A 19,076-nucleotide genomic window follows, 5' to 3' on the forward strand; every position below is an offset into this window, starting at 1 on the left:
AACAACTGGTTTAGCCCAAGCCCCTTATTTTATACTGGGGCCACAAAAATTGCATATCTTGACCGTACATGCATGGACGAATCAAGACTAAACTCTCAGTCTCCTAACGATTAGTACATGTTTTCTGTTTGTTTTGACATGAAACTTCTTTGACATTTAATGCTTTTTTATCTCTGTAAAGAACAAAATTTAGAGCCATTTTTCTTCCTAATTGATTTTTCTTCTTTTTCCTCTTATACTGATATAGGGCTTTCTTTGTTGATATTTTCAGATTAGTTTTATTAGAAGTTTCCTCTCTAATGACCTTCCTGTATTATTTAGAATTTACTTATACCATAGTCAGTTTGGCATGTCATAAACAGATTCTTTTAAGATTATAGTAATATGCTCAATGGCAGAGGCTATTTTTTTTAAAAAGCACAGAAAGAAAAAATAAGAAAATGGAACTAGGGTATTTCTAATATATATATAAATGTATGTGTGTATATACCCATACTTACACACACACACACACACACACACACACAGAGGGGGAGACATGCATACCAGAGTCAGTTTATGGAATTGAATTTATGTTATATTTTAAGTTTTATATCTTGTTATTTTATTATTTTTATGCTGGTATAATCCATCCTCATCAAGAGACTGACTATTCACCCATAATTTCTTATAGATTTAAAAATATTTTCTTGTTTATGTTTACCTTTTTAATCTGCCTGAGATAAACTTTATCTTATTGTAAAACAACAGAACAGTTTTTTTGCAAGTAGCCAAAATTTTCAACACTATTTGATGAGTAATGAACCTATTTCCTACTGATTTTTTGATTGCTCTGTTGTATAGAAAGATATATGTCTGTTTCAAGGTTAGTTCTCTTATTCTTTAGATTGGCCCACTTATTCTTGTGCCAGTACCATATTATTCCAAAATAAAAGGTCTAAAATGGACTTTAATATTTTATAGGCAAGTTTTGCCTCATGATCTGCTTCAAAATTTTCTTATCTATTCTTAGTTCTAGATAAATAATTAATATTTATGTTAGTTTTTTTAAGCCCCTAATTATTTTTTATCAGGATTGGATTAAAATTACTAATTATTTTGAGAAAAATTGGAATATTGGAACATTTACCATATTGAGTCATCTTTTCCAGGCAAAGGTTATCTCACTTCATTGAGGCAAATGATCTTTGATATATTTCTGTTAAGGCTGCAGTTTTCTTCATGTCCCTTGCGCACACTTACTAAGTCCAATCCTAGGCAGTTTGTTTTCATGAACTTATTCTGACTAGTCTTCTTCTCCTCCACTATTTCTTCTTGTTGGTTAGTGATGATAAACAGGAAAGCTATTTCTTGGTCTAATTTTCTTTTGTCTGGCTTCTTTCTTGAATTCAATTATTCTAAAAGTTTTTCAATTCTATAGGCTTTTAAGACTGTATTAATTACATCTTCCAATGATGATGATAATTTTTCCTTTCTTTTTCAGTAATTATTTCTCTTTTTTCTCCTGTATTCCCCACTGGTTTGGCCAGAATAATATTAAATACAGTGATGCATATCAGAATCATTGTCTTGTACATTTTATCACTATTAACTGCACACACTGTCCTTTTTAATTCTTCTTGCCTTGAATTCATCTCTCTTTGAAATTCTTATAGTCACATCTGCAGACTTTTTTGGATCATCCTTTTATGTTTACTCTTTTTGTATAATTTTAAATGCCTCTCCTGTAAAGGCAGATATAATTGGATATTTAATTTCAGAATATTTGTCTTAAGAGAATAGAGACAATATTTCTATAATAATGGATATCTGTTTTTTTCCCTATCATCTTGTTTTATGCTTTCTTGCTAATTAATAAAATCATCTTGCACTCTAGGTTATATTTTATTTGCCTTTGCCTCTACTTATTTAATATCCCATTTTAAAATTTAGTTCTAAATTGAAGAAATACTTTAACCTTTATTTTTAACATATTAAGTAAAAAATACAATGAAGTCTTTTGCCTCCTTATGTATATTATGAGGTCTGATCCTATTTACCCTTTCTCACTGCAATTACCCACCACCAGGCTTGGTTAACATAATCCGCAACTTTAATTCTAGCATATCATCTTTATACTTTATGATACTTAACTTCATCTTTTATTTCAAGTGTACTCTTTTGACATTTGTATCCATTTTGTTAGTGTTTCAAGTTATATTTGTTCAAGCTTAACCTCTAGGTTTAATATTTCTTATTGTTCAGAACCAATCCTTTTATACTATGATTTCCTCATTCTTGATTAAATTATAAATCTTCAAATGCTTTTCAATGGCACATTAGAACTACACAGTCTAAACTCTCAGCGTTATCACTCTTTTGTTTTTATAAACCACCATGTGGGAGGGAGAGGAGTTGTCACCTTCTGTTTCTCTTGCTTTTCTCTTTTTCTGAGCCTTGCTGGCTAGTTTCTGAAATTCTAGGCTGAGGAGTGGGTGGCTTTGGAGGACTTTGGGAGAGAGAGGTCTTATTTGACCAGGCATTGAAAGAATATGGCTTTGTGCTCTCTGAGTTGGGTGGATGTTTCAAGCTTCTTCCTAGTCTCAGGGCAATTTCCTTGTTCTCCTGGAGATTCTCCTCTGCAAAGGCCTCTCATCTTTTCTAGCCTGATTAATCAATTGCAGTTCCTCCCAGTGCTCCTAGGATATGACCTCCACCTCCAGCTTCTTTCTGTGGAGATTTTTGGCTTCTCACAGATGCACCTAAAGGTCAGGGATCCAGATGACCTTAGATCAACGCTCTGTCCCACTTGCTCCGTATCTGAGAGCACTCACATATTCCTTCCTCAGCAAACAAGGACTAGAGACTGATCCCAGCACAGATACCATGTTTTTTCTGCCTCTGGCCACTTAGCTTCCTCAGGGATGAGCCCAACATCAATCCCCTGTGTGCTCCACTGGTAAAACACACATTTAAGGCTGGTGTGGTAGAAGCTTCCCTCCTGACACCTGGGACAAGAGATGCAGCATTGCCCCCCCTTCCCTCCTCTTCATAGAGGGCATACAGTGTGAGGCATCAAGGCGGTGACTCAGCACAACACAGAGCAACTTCTGTCTGTAAATAAATCTCTTTCTCTTACTTCTCTCAACCCTTTTATATTCTTAGAGTGGGTGAGAAGGTTCTAGAGTCTGGAAGTGGTTCCAGACAATTTGTTTTGTAAATTCTGCCTATAATACCTGTCTCACATTGTCTTTGAAATGCTCTCTCTTGGAACTTCAGTTGAGACTAAACCATGAAGAACTACATTTTAAACATTCTGTTATATAAATATCCAGTGTTCAGCAGTACTGCACTCGTGTGGCTCTGATCATTAAGCCTGGTCTCCCAATAATGGGGGACATCAAATTCTATGATGACCACTTATCTTCTGCTGAGGATCCTTTCTGCCCATAGCACTTGTTGGGACCTCAGATCCCAGGTTGCAAGTTCATGATTTCTCTGGAGATCCCCACAATGAGAGCCTCTTCCTCATAGTTCTCTCACTTGGGGAAGGTATATTTCTAGCTTGAAGAGTTACTTGCAATTTTGATGACCTACTCCTCACTTGGAGACCCAGGGTCCTAACTAATACATGACTGAGCAAATGTCCTTCAGTTTCATGAGCAGCTATCATAAGGACAGGTTCCTTCATTCTGCCATTGTCACCTTTGAAACCTACAAGAGGTGGATGGGGTGGCCAGGGGAGGTTTGTTGTGTGTGCCAGACACTGCTAGTGTTTTACTTTGTTTCTTCTTAAGATTAAAAAACAATTATTTATTTATTTGGCTCTGCCAGATCTTAGTTGTGGCATGCAAGCACTTAATTGTGGCTTGTGGGATCTAGTCCCCCAACCAGGGATCGAACATTGGCCTTTTGCATTGAGAGTGCAGTGTCTTAGCCAGTGACCTGCTGGCAAGTCCTTGTGCTTTACGTTGGCTATCTCTTGTAATCCTCACTCAGTACCTAGGACCTCTAGGATGTCCATGTTATAGGCGGGGGAAATCGAGATTTAGAAGTTAAGTAACTTGTCCAAAGTCATATAAACCATATGTGCTGGACATGGAATCAAAAGAACAGTTCCTTCTAATCACAAAATTGGTGCTCCACCTCAACTCTGGCTAAATATTGGAGTCACCAGAGCACTTTAAGAATACCAAATTGTTGTGGTGGTGGTTTTTTATCTCCTCCTTAGGAACGTTAAATTAGAACATCTGGAAATGGAATTTGGGCATCAGTATGTGATTAAAATCTCTCTAAATGATTCAGATCACTGCTGGATGCACCCTCTAGGCTGTGACTTTGTGTTAAATATCGTGCGATTTACCCTGCTATTATATCAATAGCTTCATTTATAGTTCTCCCCTTTATCTTTTCTTTCTCCTTCCAAAGTCAGAGCGTGCGTGGCTGCCTGTCTATATCAGACCTGGAATTCCCAATCAGATTCCAAGAGCTGCATTCATGGCCATGTTTATTCTGGAAGTGGATCAGTTCATCCTGACCTCACTGACTACATCGGTTCTGGACTGTGAAGAGGATGAGACCCCCAAACCCTTGCTGGTGTTCAACATTACTAAAGCTCCGCTCCAGGGCTATGTGACTCACCTGTGGGATCACACCAGACCAGTGTCCTCCTTTACCTGGAAGGATCTAAGAGATATGCAGATTGCCTATCAGCCACCAAACAGCAGCCATTCTGAGAGGAGACTTTATGAGGTGAGAGGGAAGAGAGACAAAGCTGCCAGACTCTTTGGTATTCAGAGAGTCATTGAAGAGGCCACTTCTCTTTAGCCTGCAGGTTACCTTGTATGGTCACTGCCTCATTGTCCAAAGTCATATAAACCATATGTGCTGGGCATGGAATCAAAAGAACAGTTCCTTCTAATCATAAAATTGGTGCTCCACCTCAACTCTGGCTAAATATTGGAGTCACCAGAGCACTTTAAGAATACCAAATTGTTGTTGTTGTTGTTGTTTATCTCCTCCTTAGGAAAGTTAAATTAGAACATCTGGAAATGGAATTTGGGCATCAGTATGTGATTAAAATCTCTCTAAATGATTAGAGAGATTATCAATCTCTCTAATCTAAGAAGAGAATCAATGACTGCAAATCAAGATGCAAACCAGGCAGGTGATGCAAATGAACAAAGCCATCCGGAGGGAGATTGGGGGGAAGTGAGGAAGGAGCTGGCAATTTAGGAAGCAGATGTAACTCAGCTCCAGCTGACTGCTGCATGTGAGAATATGGATGTACCCAGTGTTGCTGTAGCTTTCCTTTTTTAAGAAAAGTTGGAAAGCTCTACTTTTTTTTGGTAAAAATATTTCAAGTTTCATAATACAAGTGAATGTTTATGCAAAACTGAAGCAGACTCACAGACCTAGAAAACAAACTTGTAGTTACTAAAGGGGATAGGGGAGGGGGAGGGACAAAATAGGGTATGGGATTAATTGATAAAAACTAACTATGTATAAAGTAGATAAGCAACAAAGATATACTGTATAGCATAGGGAATTATAGCCCTTTTCTTGTAATAATTTATAATGAAGTATCACCTGCAAAAATACTGAATCACCATGCTATATACCGAAACTAATATAACATTGTTAATCAACTATACTTCAGTTAAAAAGTTTCAATATTGTAATTAGCCTCCAATTAAAATAAATTTAAATTTAAAAAAAGTTTCAACTTTTAAACATAGAAGACATTGTAAATTTAAAACATAAAATACCAGCTGCAAAACATTTCTGAGGCCACATTTGGCCCCCAGGTTCACCAGTTAGAGAACTCTGGTGCCTCCAACAACCTTCTTGCATTACATAGACCACTGAAGTTAGAGATGGTCTAACTTCTATTTGTTTATAATTTTTTCATTAAAAAGTTATTTTAGATTATTTTCCATCAAGGTTTTCTACTGGAGTCCTTAATTTTAAGTAATAATGCTTACTCAGGGTAGGAGATTCCATATTCTCATTAAAAAGATGCATTTCACTATCACTTTTCATCAGGAAAGTTGTCTTTCTATCTAATCTAAGTCATTTCTGCTATTTCTGCCTCTCTCCTCTTGTTTTGTATTCAATGAGAGTAGAGAACAGCTGGTTACAGACTTGTGCATAATAACCCTTCACAAACTTGTAGACCTACCAGCAAGTTGATTAAAAAATGATATAAAATTTAAATAAGCAGGTTAACACAGACTTGAGTTCAGGTCTATTAAGGGAAATATGTGTCCCTGGGGTTACCAAATTGCCCTCTATCTAGTTTAGGCATTTTTAGCATTTAGTCTCAAGGGTAGACTATAAATGCCATACTTTGCTCTTTACTTTTATTTTCTTCACTTCATAATAGTAAGTGGCAACTGGTTTTTCCTTTCCTGTCTTCACTTCTCATTTCTTCCATAAGTGAAGTTGCTCAGTCGTGTCTGACTCCTTGCGATCCCATGGACTGTAGTCTACCAGGCTTCTCTGTCCATGGGATTTTCCAGGCAAGAGTACTGGAGTGGGTTGCCATTTCCTTCTCCAGGGGATCTTCCTGACTCAGGGATCGAACCCAGGTCTCCTGCATTGCAGGTAGACGCTTTACCCTCTGAGCCACCAGGGAATCCGTGGCACGAGGTAATTTCTCTTTAGATGTCCAGTTTTCTCTCACATCCACAAACAAAGCGCTGCTGCTCTGTCTGCTTTGTATGTGTTATGTCTGGCTTTGTACAGTGTAATACTAAAGCAGAACGTGTCCAGATGTGTGCTCTTTTGGTTTGTTTTATTAGAAGTTGACTTTCAATTTTCTCAGTGGAGATTTTGCACTGCTCAGTTCTTTTGGCCGGAAGCTGCCTGGGGTGAGATTTCTGCGAGCAGAGCAATGGCCAGTGCAGCTTTAAGCTAGCTGATCCTCCCTTCAGCTGTTACACCAGGCAGTCTCTTGTAGGCATGAAAATCCAACTTCACTCCAGTAGGTACTACATTGATCTTAGAGGAAAGTTCCTTAGTGATAGGGCTCAACCTAATATATATTTATATTCAGTTCAGTTCAGTTCAGTCACTCAGTCGTGTCTGACTCTTTGCGACCCCATGAATTGCAGCACGCCAGGCCTCCCTGTCCTTCACCAGCTCCCGGAGTTCACTCAGACTCGCGTTCATCAAGTCAGTGATGCCATCCAGCCATCTCATCCTCTGTCGTCCCCTTCTCCTCCTGCCCCAGTCCCTCCCAGCATCAGAGTCTTTTCCAATGAGTCAACTCTTTGCATGAGGTGGCCAAAGTACTGGAGTTTCAGCTTTAGCATCATTCCTTCCAAGGAAATCCCAGGGTTGATCTCCTTCAGAATGGACTGGTTGGATCTCTTTGCAGTCCAAGGGACTCTCAAGAGTCTTCTCCAACTCCACCAAAATGATACCCCCCATATCAGTATAGTTTCATTTTTAATGTGTGTATTTGTCACTCTTGAATCTCTTTTTTTAATGTAGTATTTGCTGATACGGTACTATCTAATTGTTTCTTTTATCCTCTCAAATGGACCACACATTCTTCAAAAGTAGGTAGCTTGCCTTCCTTTACAATATTATACCTCATCCTTCTCTGTCAGCACCTGGTGTAATACACACATAGCATGCAATAAAGTTCAAAATGTATAAGCCTACTTATTAGCTATGAAATTCAAGGGAGCAAATAAAATATAGATATTTAATAATATATCTAGTGGGATAGCTGCCTGTAGATCAGGATCTCTGCAACATTGTTGGCATTTTCAATTGGCTAATTCTTTGTTGTAAGGACTGACCTGGTCATGGTGGGATGTTATTAATAGTAGCCTCCCTGGCTTCTATCCACTAGATGCCTGTAGCACCTCCGTGGGCATACCTATTTATGAGACCAAAAATGTTTTCAGATATTCTCAAATGCTCCCTGGGGGGATGAAATCACAGTGGAGAACCACTGGTCTAGATCCTATATCTTCATGAGAAGCTGAAGCGGTCTCATGCTGGACTGATGTAGTCTCCTGAACAAATGCAGGGACACATTGCTAGCATATTTGCTTATTTCAGGTTAAGAACTTCAATCATAGAGAAGAAAATTTAAAAACACTGATAAATTAAGGAATAAGACATAGAGCTGGAAAAAGTGAGATTACATTGTCAAAAATGAGGTCAGGCAACAGCAGAAACTGAATTAGTTTTTCCTCCATCTGCGGTATATATCCCAGAATTAATGGTATTTCATATTATAAACTATCAATATGTAGTTCATATTCAACTGTTTGTTTACAGGTGGAGCTGGAGGTCTATGACTTCTTCTTTGAGAAGAGCGCACCTATTACAGTCCACATCTCCATCAGAACAGCAGATACAAATGCCCCGCGAGTGTCCTGGAACACAGGTGAAGTGCAATATAGGAGTCAAACAGAACAGGGAAGGGAAGACAAGAGAGTACACTGGTCAGTGAAAAAAGGTAGCTTTATTCCCATTATGGGGAAGGCATGGCACCCCAGTCTAGTACTCTTTCCTGGAAAATCCCATGGGCGGAGGAGCCTGGTGGGCTGCAGTCCACGGGGTCTCTAAGAGTCGGACACGACTGAGTGGCTTCACTTTCACTTTTCACTTTCATGCATTGGAGAAGGAAATGGCAACCCACTCCAGTGTTCTTGCCTGGAGAATTCCAGGGACCGGGGAGCCTGATGGGCTGCCGTCTATGGGGTCGCACAGAGTCGGACACGACTGAAGCGACTTAGCAGCAGCAGCAGCATTCCTATTTTACACACAAAGCAACTGAAACCATACAGGCTATGGGTATCTAGTTGTTTGTTTGGTTTTGTTTTTCCAATTGTCAGGGTGAGAAATTTAAAGTGAGGATTCTGGTGTCCTGAAATTAAGTTCTTTCCTCTACAGGAGATAAGCCAAAAAGGTCCCTTTTTGATTGAGGCAAAAAAGTGACTGTTTGTGATACCGAGCATAGTTGGACTGAGAGAGAAAAGGTCTCTAACTCAAAATTGTTCAAAGGAATCAAAGAAAGACACAGACTATAATCCATTATCTTATTTTTAAGTTGGGTTGCATGGACATGAAAATACATAATTAAGAGTTTAAACTGCTTTGTCTTCTTATTTTTAATATATGACTGACTTTCAATCTTACATTAGTTATAGGTATACAATATACTGATTCAATATTTTTATATATTATACTTCATTTAAAGTTATAAAATATTGGCTATATTCCCAGTATTGTACAATATATCCTTGTGGCTTATTTATTTTATACTTAGTAGTTTGTATCTCTTAATTAATTCTCCCTGTATTGCACCTCCCCTCTTCCTTTTTCCCACTGGTAATCACTAGTTCTCTGTATCTGTGAGCCTGTTTCCGTTTTCTCATATTCATTCATTTTATTTTTCAGATTCCACACTTAAGTGATAAAATAGAGTGTTTGTCTCTCTGATTTTTTTCACTAAGCACAATATGCTCTATGTGCATCCAGATTGTTGCAAATGGCAAACTCTCATTCTTTATTATGGCTAAGTAATAGTCCATTGTATGTATAAACCATATCTTCTTTATCCTTTCATCTGTTAACGAACACTTGGGTTGTTTTCATGTGGTGGCTATGGTAAATAATCCTGCTATGAACGCTGGAGTGCAAGTATCTTTTCCAATTAGTGTTTTTGTTTTATTCCAGTATACTCAGCAGTGTAATTGCTGGGTCATATGGCAGTTTAATTTCCAGTTTTTTGAGAAACCTCTCTACTCTTTTCCACAGTGGCTGCACCAGTTTTGTTTTTGTTGTTCAGTTGCTCAGTTGTGTCTGTCTCTTTGTGACCCCATGGACTGCAGCATGCCAGTCTTCTCTGTCTTTCACTATCTCCTGGAGTTTGCTCAAACTCATGTCCATTGATTTGATGCTGCCATCCAACCATCTCATCCTCTGTCACCCTCTTCTCCTGTTCTTAATCTTTCCCAGCATTAGGGTCAGTGTATGAGGTTCCCTTTTCTCTATATCCTTGCCAACGTTTGTTACTTGTGTTCTTTTGATGACAGTCATTCTGAGAGGTGTGAAGTAATATCTCAATGTGCTCTTGATTTGCATTTTTCTGATGACTAGCAATGCTGACCATCTTTTCATGTGCCTGTTTGCCATCTATTTTTGATGACAGTCGTTCTGAGAGGTGTGAAGTAATATCTCACTGTGCTCTTGATTTGCATTTTTCTGATGACTAGCGATGTTGACCATATTTTCATGTGCCTGTTTGCCATCTATGTATCTTCTTTGGGAAAATGTCTATTCAAATCTTCTGACCATTTTTAAATTGGATTATTGTTATTTGCTGTTGAGTTGTGTGAGTTGTTTATATGCTTGTATATTCACTAAGTTGTCTTTTCATTTTGTTTATGGTGTCTTTTACTGTGCAACTTTCCTTTACTATATATTTGTCTTTACTAGTGGAATTTTCTTTTCATATGAATTCTTACTTCTTGTTGTAACCCATTTGTTTCTTTTCAACTTAGGGAAGAGCCTTTAACATCTCTTTAAGAACTGGTTTAATGTTGATGTACTCTTTCAGTTTTTGCTTATAAGTTTTTTTATCTCTCCTTTAATTCTGAAGGATAATCTTTCTGGATAAAATATCCTTGGTTATAGGTTTTTCCTGGTTTAGCACTTTAGATACATCACATCATTCCCTTTTGACCTGCAAAGTTTCTGCAGAAAAATCCATTAATAAATAGCCTTGGGGGAGGAGAGTTCCCTTGTATGTGATTCTTTGTTTTTTTCCTGCTGCCTTTAGAATTCTCTCTTTAACTTTTGCCATTTTAATTATGAAATGTTTTGGTGTGATTCTCTTTGGTTTCATCTTGTTTCGGACGTTCTATGCTTCCTGTACCTGGAAATCTGTTTCCTTCTTCAGGTTCAGGAAGTTTTCAGCCATAATTTCATCAAATATCCTTTGACCTCTTTTGTTCTCTCTTCTCCTGCTAGGACCTCTGTAATGTAAATGTTATTATGCTTGATGTTGTTCCAGATGTCCCTTAAACTGTTTTCAGTTTTTAAAATTTGTTTTTCTGTTGTTGTTGTTCTGACTGGATATTTTCCATTATTCTATCTTCCAGAACACCATATGTCCTCTGTGTCACTTAGTCTGTTAATTATTTCTAGTGTATTTTTCATTGCAGTTATTGTATACTTCAGTTTTGACTTTTTCAGATTCTCTAGCTCATCTATTCTTTCCCCTCAGTTAGCATTCTTATTACTAATCTTTAAATTCTTTATCTGGTAATTCATTCATCTCAGTTTCACTGGATGGTTTTACAGGTTTCTTTTTTTAGTTCTTTCATTTGAAATAAAATTCTCCATGCTCCTGCTTTCGTTAACTTTTTCTGTCCTATAAAACGAAGTAAAAGTTACCCACCGTGGTCTTAAATGTATGTCCTTGTGTGGGAACAGTCTGTACTTGTCTGTACAGTCTGCGCATGTTCCCTGTGGATTTCATGGGAGTGCTGGATCTGATATGAAAGCATAGTGGTCTCTATCAACTTGGTAGGTGTTGCGGCCGGAGACGGAGGAGCTGGAGCCAGAGCCAGGTATGAGCCAGGGCTTCTCTGCTCAGTTGCCAACACCACCACCCTATTGGGGTAGGGCCAGGTCCCAAGGTACTGGAGCAATAGCCGTGAGGGTTGGGCCCAAGCCAGCTCCATGCCCCACAACTGGGCGCTCTCCTCAGCTGTAGCAGCCTCATTCTAGTGGGAAGCTGTGCCCCTGAGCAAGTGGGGCTGGGAAGGGCACTCAGCCTGGGCCAGGGCATGCATTGAGGCAGTTGTGAGAGAAGCCAGCCAGTGTCCTGAGGAATTTCAATCTGCTTTCTCCGTCTTATACTGGGAGTAAACAAGAATGTGCAGGTTCTTCATGAGTAGACTCTAGCTCTCTTAAAGCCCTGTTGTCCTACTGGTTTTCAAACCAGCCAATGATCTTCCCACCGTTTGACCCCAGGGCTGGTGCACCCAGTGTATGGTTCAAGCCACTCACTCCCCAGGAATATCTTCATTCTTGTAATGTCCCTCCTGTCCTGTGGCCCCTCCTAGGGGTGTAGACCCCTCTGTGATTACTTCTATTCCCTTCCTGCACAACTTTCTTTTAGCCTTGGTTGCATAAGGGTCTTTCTGTCAGTCTTCAGTCCGTTTCCAGGGAGAATTGCTCCATGTATAGATGTATTTTTGATGTGTTCATAAGGTGGGAGGGAGAAGGGAGGTAAATTCTGCATCCTCCTACTCTGCCATGTTGATTTCCTCTTGCTTTACTTCTTTTAAAAGAAGGCTTTGTACTGTTTCTCATTTCTGAGAAGACTTACAATGCAGTGTATATAATTAGATCAGATGTAAATGTGAAATGTAAGTGAAGATTTTTCCCTTCCCCACTGTTACCATCAATGGCATTCAAGCAGTGCTAGTAGGTTCATTTAACACAGAAAATATCTCTGTCTGATTTAAATCCTCAGGTGGCAGCTTATATGGATTATCTTTTGTGCACCTGTGTGTATGTGTGTGCTTGCACATGGGTAACACACCATGTGTGTGTTTATATATATGTGAGTTTCAGTAGGGATGAACAATATCAGTTGGGCATCCTTCATTTACAATCTGGTTTTCTGTCCTGTTCTACCTCTACTTGAGGGATAATGAGAGAAAAGAAGGAATTGGTGATCTAAAGTTTGATGCTTTCGAATTGTGGTGTTGGAGAAGACTCTTGAGAGTCCGTTGGACTGCAAGATCATACCAGTCAATCCTAAAAGAAATCAACCCTGACTATTCATTGGAAGGACTGATACTGAAATTCCAATACTTTGGCCACCTGACACCAAGAGCCAACTCACTGGAAAAGACCCTAATGAGGGGAAAGATTGAGGGCAGGAGGAGAAGGGAGCGACAGAGGATGAGGTAGTTGGATGGCATCACTGACTCAATACTCAATAAATATGAAAATGAGCAGACTCCAGGAGATAATGAAGGAAACTTGGTGTGCTATAGTTCATGGGGTTGCAAAGAGCTGGACATGACTTAGCAACTGAACAACAGCAAAGTTTAGTATATAGCATAGAGACTTAATGGTCTGCATGTATATGTGTGATCTGAGAAACCTAGGCTTGTTAAGAGCTCCGGATCTGGTTTTCACTACTTTGAACATCAGAATTCTTTTTAAAATACAATTTTATTATTATGAACTTAATATAAGATCATTGAAAACTTGGAAAGTACAATAAGTAGAGTTAATAATAACGAATAAGTGAATGAAATAATAGTAGTTGGATAAAATTATTCATTACTCCATCACAAAACATAGTCACCATCAATATCTTGCTACATAAATTTCTAGTGTTCTTGCTTGCTCCTCTGCTGCATCCCATGATGCCTTGTTCTCTGCTGTCCTGTGCACTCTCAACTTCAAAATCCTTGTTACCAGCCATTGTCCTCCCTTCATCCCTCCATCCCTGCCTTCTTTCCTTCTACTCTCTTCTTCTCTCTCACTTCTCTCGCTTTCCTTCCTCTCTCTCTCTCCTTCCTCTCTCTCTCTCTGTCTTTTTTTTTTCTTTCAGTATTCCTGTATGTCTTAACTCAGGTTCCCTAGCAAAGAGCCCCTGAGGCAGATTATATGCACTAACCCTGTACTGAAATCTGGGTTAAGGGGAAGGGAAGTTGGGAATTTGGAGGGTAGCAAATAGAAAGATGGTTTGACTGAGCTGGTCGTAGTTTTACAAGAAAACAAAGCTTATCGCTCAGTAGTGCTGATGTCTCCAGGAGGAAATGGAAACAGTCTGTGTGGGAAGAGTCAGGGGTGGGGTTGGGAAGGGGTGAACCACCACGTGTCAGCATCTTCCATCTCTTCTCTCACCTCAGTCAGTTGCCTCACTGGGGTTAACTTCCCACATGTCCGGGATTGTGTCATTTGGCTCTTCTCAGCAGTCACTGTACAAATTCCTTGAGTCCCATGGTGTGAGACCTGGCCACGGTCACAGGGAAGGTCATGCCAAAACTTGGTCTAGTGGACAGTTGAAGGCAGCGACATCAGAAGATGAAGCAATGATGGCGGCCAGGGCTTTACTGTGTGGGGATTGTGGGAAATTTGTTGGAGCTGCCAGGCTAGAAAGCAGGCAATTTGTCAACATCAGGGGCAGGGGAAGCCAGGCAGATTTGAGGGGAAGCATTAATGCATTAACTGTGTCTACCAGTACACAGTCTTTAAATTTCATCCTCTCGTTTCTTTTTTTTTTTTAATTGGAGGAAAATTACTTTTCAAGGTTGTGGTGTTTTCTGCGGTACAACAATTTGAATCAGCCTTAAGTATATATATATATATACTCTGCCTCTTAATCCCTCCCATCCCACCCCCCACATCCCACCCCCCCTAATTTATGACAGAGCCCCAGGCTGGCTCCCTATGTTACACAGCAACTTCCCACTAGCTATCTGTTTTACACATAGTAATGTATATGCTTCCGTGCACTCGATTCATCCCACCCTCTCTTTCCCCTACTGTGTCTGCAAGTTCATTCTCTGTCTGTCTCTATTCCTGCCCTGTAAATTGGTTCATCACTACCATTTTTTAATAGATTCATATATGTGTGTTAGTATATGATATTTGTTTTCCTCTTTCTTAGTTCACTCTGTATAACAGGCTGTAGGTCCACCTACCTAAGTTCAACTGACTCAAATTCATTCCTTTTTATGGCTGAGTAATATTCCATTGAATATATGTACCACAACTTCTTTATCCATTTACTGGTTGATGAGCATTTTGGTTGCTTCCAAGTCCTAGCTATTGTAAGTAGTGCTGCAGTAAACATTAAGGAAAATAGATATAACCACTATGGAGAATAGTATGGAGATTCCTTAAAAAACTAGGAACAAAATTACCATATGACCCAACAATCCCACTACTGGGCTTATACCATGAGAAATCCATAATTCATAAAGACACTTGTTTCTTTGAAAGGCTTTGCCACCTTTCAAGGTTCTCTTCAGTCTGTTGGGTAATGGGAATGGGTGATGGCACTACAGCTCCCTGTCTCTAACCGCGGTGTTCAGTCTGGATTCTGTCTTCTTGGCTCTGAGCAGCACTTCCCTTTCTCCCCACATTCCCTTCAGCATGCTGGGTCCAAGGAGAAGCTTTTATTGTTGAATTCCTTTAGTTACAAAAATCCCTTCCTTATTAGCATCTAGACTAAAACATAGCCCTCATTACAAAGTTTCAGACTCTTCCTGTCTAACACCATTAAACTCTCCCCAGCACAGTAGCTCTGTATTTGTGCAGTTAATGACTATTTAACCACTTTAATACTCTATCCTGTGGGCTACTTATGCTCTTAGAATTTATGTGTGAAAGCGCTTCTGACTCTTGCCCATTTTAAAATATGTGTAAGCAGCCTTTGAAAAATTCCTTGTGTACATTTTTTAACTAGAGACCCTTGTGAACATAACGTCTGTTATTTCTTTCTAGTATTCATTTTTGGCATAATTATGCTTCTAAAGGATAGTTCATAAGGAACCAGTCATCAGGTTAGAGTTAATATTACTAATAGTAAAAATGTTACTTAAAAGCTGAATTGTAGTTTCTTGAGAAGCTTTTGAAGATACAATTTTTACCTAGTTTTGTGGGTGAAAATTTATTACTCTTGTCTTAAAGTAGTCATCTTGGCATGCTGTAGAACTTTGCAGGACATTTTTGTTTGTTTGTTTGTTTTCTCTTGTAGGTCTGAATCTCCTGGAGGGACAGTCTAGGGCCATTACATGGGAACAGTTTCAGATTGTGGACAATGATGACATTCATGCTGTCCAGGTAGTCACTGTGGATGGCCTGCAGCACGGACACCTTACTGTGAGAGGTGAAAGAACAAACTTTGTTAACTTAGAATTAAACCCAACAATTATTTTCTTCAAAAGCAAATCATATTTAACAGGATATATATGCTATTTCTTGGGCTCCATTTCTCAATGAATTATCATATTCCCTAGGTCCAGAGATCTTGAAACCATTGACTTTTGTAGTAGATGCTCAAATCAATGGGTGACCATTTATGAATGATATTTTATATTTGAACCATTATTTAAATCTCAGATTTGCTTTTTGAACCCTTCTAAATATACTCCTTAATAGATGATTTTAGCCCAGTTTAAAGACAAAATATGTCCTTTTCATTTCTCTGGTTCAGAGAAATGCAATGAAAAACAGAAAAACATGTTGTTAATACTTTAGTAATAATTATGCTCTTATGTTATTAGTAGCAGCTACCATAGTTTAAAAGAAGTGGTTTTATAATTATAAGGGTAGTAGTTATGTAAAGTGGTGGTAGTTATGTATAATTATAAGGGTAGTAGTTAAGTAATGGCCCTAATAAAAATATCCATAGTTAATAATAATATAGTCTATTCCTTGTAAGGAGCTCAGAGGAATTAATTCTGTCATCGTCTTAGTTTATCTATTTGTAAAGCAGAAAGAGAACTCTTGTTTATCACTATATTTGATTAGGAATTCTGAAAAAAATAAGGTAGAAATAAAAATGATAAATTCTTTTGTCTAATCCTAGGACGATGGGAGCTTAGCTCAAGCTGGATGTATAAATTAGGATGGGTATTCAGTTGCATGTAAGAAAACTCCAACTACAGCAACTTAAACTCAAGAGTTACTTTCTTCTTGTGACAAGTTACATAGAGATGGATATTCTGTATTTATGATGCCAGCAGCTCTTTTCTGCCCTGTCAGTGGTCACAGAATGGTACCTACACATCGAGGTTTCTAATGAGCATTAGGGGAAGGAACAAAGAAAAAGAAGAATTAAAAAAAGCTATGCCATCCAAGTTTGCTTTGTGTAACAACTTTTCCTAGGAGCCTGAAGAAATGAAATCTAATTACATCTCTTACCTAGTTGCATACTATCCCCTAGGTGCAACAGAGTCTGGGAACCTGAGTATTTTTAAATGGTTATGTCATCATTCCAAATAAGACTAGGATTCTGGTACTGAGAAGGAGGAGAAAGTGGCTGATGGGCAAGTAACCGATAGTGTTCACTATACTCATGTTTAATCTATAAAACCATCTGGAGTGGGAAAAGCTATGGGCCATCTGCAGAAAGAATTGAAATATTAGTAGTTTGTGCAGAGTGAAGCAATGTTTATCAACATTATAGAAATGAAGTGGAGAGTCATACTCCATAATGATATTCTGGCTCAGAGGAGGCAGAAAATAGTGCAAACATTTATTAAGCATTTACTTTGTGCCCAATTGTGCAAAGCATTCTACATACTTTATCACACATCCACTTTAGGAAGCAAGGTACTATTATTCTTACTTCGCAAATGAGAACCTGAGACTAAGAGAAATTGACTTGTCTAAGGTCTAGAAAGTGGCTGAGCTGGTATGTGAACTCAAGCCATTTGCCACCACAGCTCAAGCTCTTGGTCATTAAGCCAGTGATTCGCAAACGTTAGCACGCATTAGACTCCTGGAGGGCTTGATAAAACATGGATTGCTGAGTTCCAGTAGCAGAATTTCTGATTCAGTAGGTCTGGGGTAGGGCCTGAGAACTTGCATTTTTAATGACTTCCCAAATCGTGCTGATGTTGCTAGTTCGCAGCCAGTACTCTAAGAAGTGCTGTCGGCTGATAACAATGAATTGAAGAACAACTAATACTTATTGTAGATACACTATGTTTGAGCTCTCTCATTCTTAAGAAGGAATGTTAGGTAGGTATTATCTCTGTTTTATATATGGGTCTCAAATAAATTAAATACCTTGCCTAAGTCCACCCTGCTAATAAGTGTTACAACTAGCTAGTATTCAAAACTGGGTCTTTGAAGCCCCAGAGCCCACTAAACCATCTATGGCTTTTCCAGGTGAGGAAAGTATTGGCTGCCCTACTTTCCATTTCACACCCGCTCCTGTAGTGCTGCTTTTACTAACCTGCTGCCTCCATATCTTTCTCATTTTGCCTCATCTCTGTTTTTTCCATCAGGGGGGAAAGGGTTTCTCTTCACTGTGGCTGACCTTCAGGCTGGAGTCGTTCGATATCATCATGATGACAGTGACTCCACCAAAGACTTTGTGGTCTTCAGGATATTTGACAGCCAACACAGCATCCAACATAAGTTTCCCATCAACATCTTGCCCAAAGATGACAGTCCGCCATTCCTCATAACAAATGTTGTGATTGAACTGGAAGAGGGGCAGACCATACTAATTCAGGGTTCCATGCTGAGAGCTTCAGACATGGACTCCAGTGATGACTACATCTTCTTTAATATCACGAAACCCCCACAAGCTGGAGAGATCATGAAGAAACCAGTGCCAGGACTGATAGGTGAGTGCTGGGCAGTTAAGATCACTTGTGTCAGAATTTGTGCTAAAAGAGACATCAAGTCTATGAGGTAAGATGCTATTATTATTATTCCCATTTCACAGATGGGAAGACTGAGACTTAGGTTAAGTCGATCTATCCATCTGGAACTGGGCCTCAAGGTAACCATTACACTATGAAAAATTAAGTCTACAATATAAGGTGATAGGACAAATAAGGTTGAAGAGATATTTTGACCTATTCTAGATTATTGATAAAAAGTTTCATGAAAACTTTTATTTACACTTTGTTAGAATAATTTCACAACTACTTTTTGAAGTAGATAGGTAAGGAGCTTGACAAAATAGGCGTCAAGCAGTTTTACCTAAGACTATTTGTTTTTTAAACATATTTGATTTTATTTTTAATAGATTATTAAAAAAATCGAGGTATAGTTGATGCACTATATATTACATGTTTTAGGTGTGCAGCATAGTGATCCACAATGTTAGAATGTTATACTCCATTTATTGTTATTATAAAATATGGTTATATTCCCTGTGTTGTATAATGTATTTTGAAGCTGCTTTATTTTATGCATAGTAGTTGACACAGCACTTGGTACTTCTTAATCCCATACCCCTATATTGCCCCTCTCCCTTCACTCTCCCCACCGGTAGTCACTCATTTGTTCTCTGTATCTGTGAGTCTGTTTCTTTTTTTTGTTACATTCACCACTTGTTCTACTTTTTAGAT

The 19,076-nt window shown here is 38.7% G+C and overlaps 1 protein-coding gene across 1 annotated transcript in view; it reads left to right on the forward strand.

The window, feature by feature from the left end:
- Nucleotides 1–19,076, forward strand: part of FREM1 (FRAS1 related extracellular matrix 1) — a 149,564-nt gene that overhangs the window by 14,655 nt on the left and 115,833 nt on the right. Inside the window, exons 5-8 of the mRNA XM_052645063.1 lie at nt 4,408–4,731; nt 8,278–8,386; nt 15,740–15,871; nt 18,000–18,344. Of these exons, the coding sequence (XP_052501023.1) occupies nt 4,408–4,731; nt 8,278–8,386; nt 15,740–15,871; nt 18,000–18,344 (910 nt within the window). The remainder of the gene's footprint in view (nt 1–4,407; nt 4,732–8,277; nt 8,387–15,739; nt 15,872–17,999; nt 18,345–19,076) is intronic.

The sequence above is a fragment of the Budorcas taxicolor genome, chromosome 8, assembly GCF_023091745.1.
Source record: "Budorcas taxicolor isolate Tak-1 chromosome 8, Takin1.1, whole genome shotgun sequence".
NCBI lineage: Eukaryota > Metazoa > Chordata > Mammalia > Artiodactyla > Bovidae > Budorcas > Budorcas taxicolor.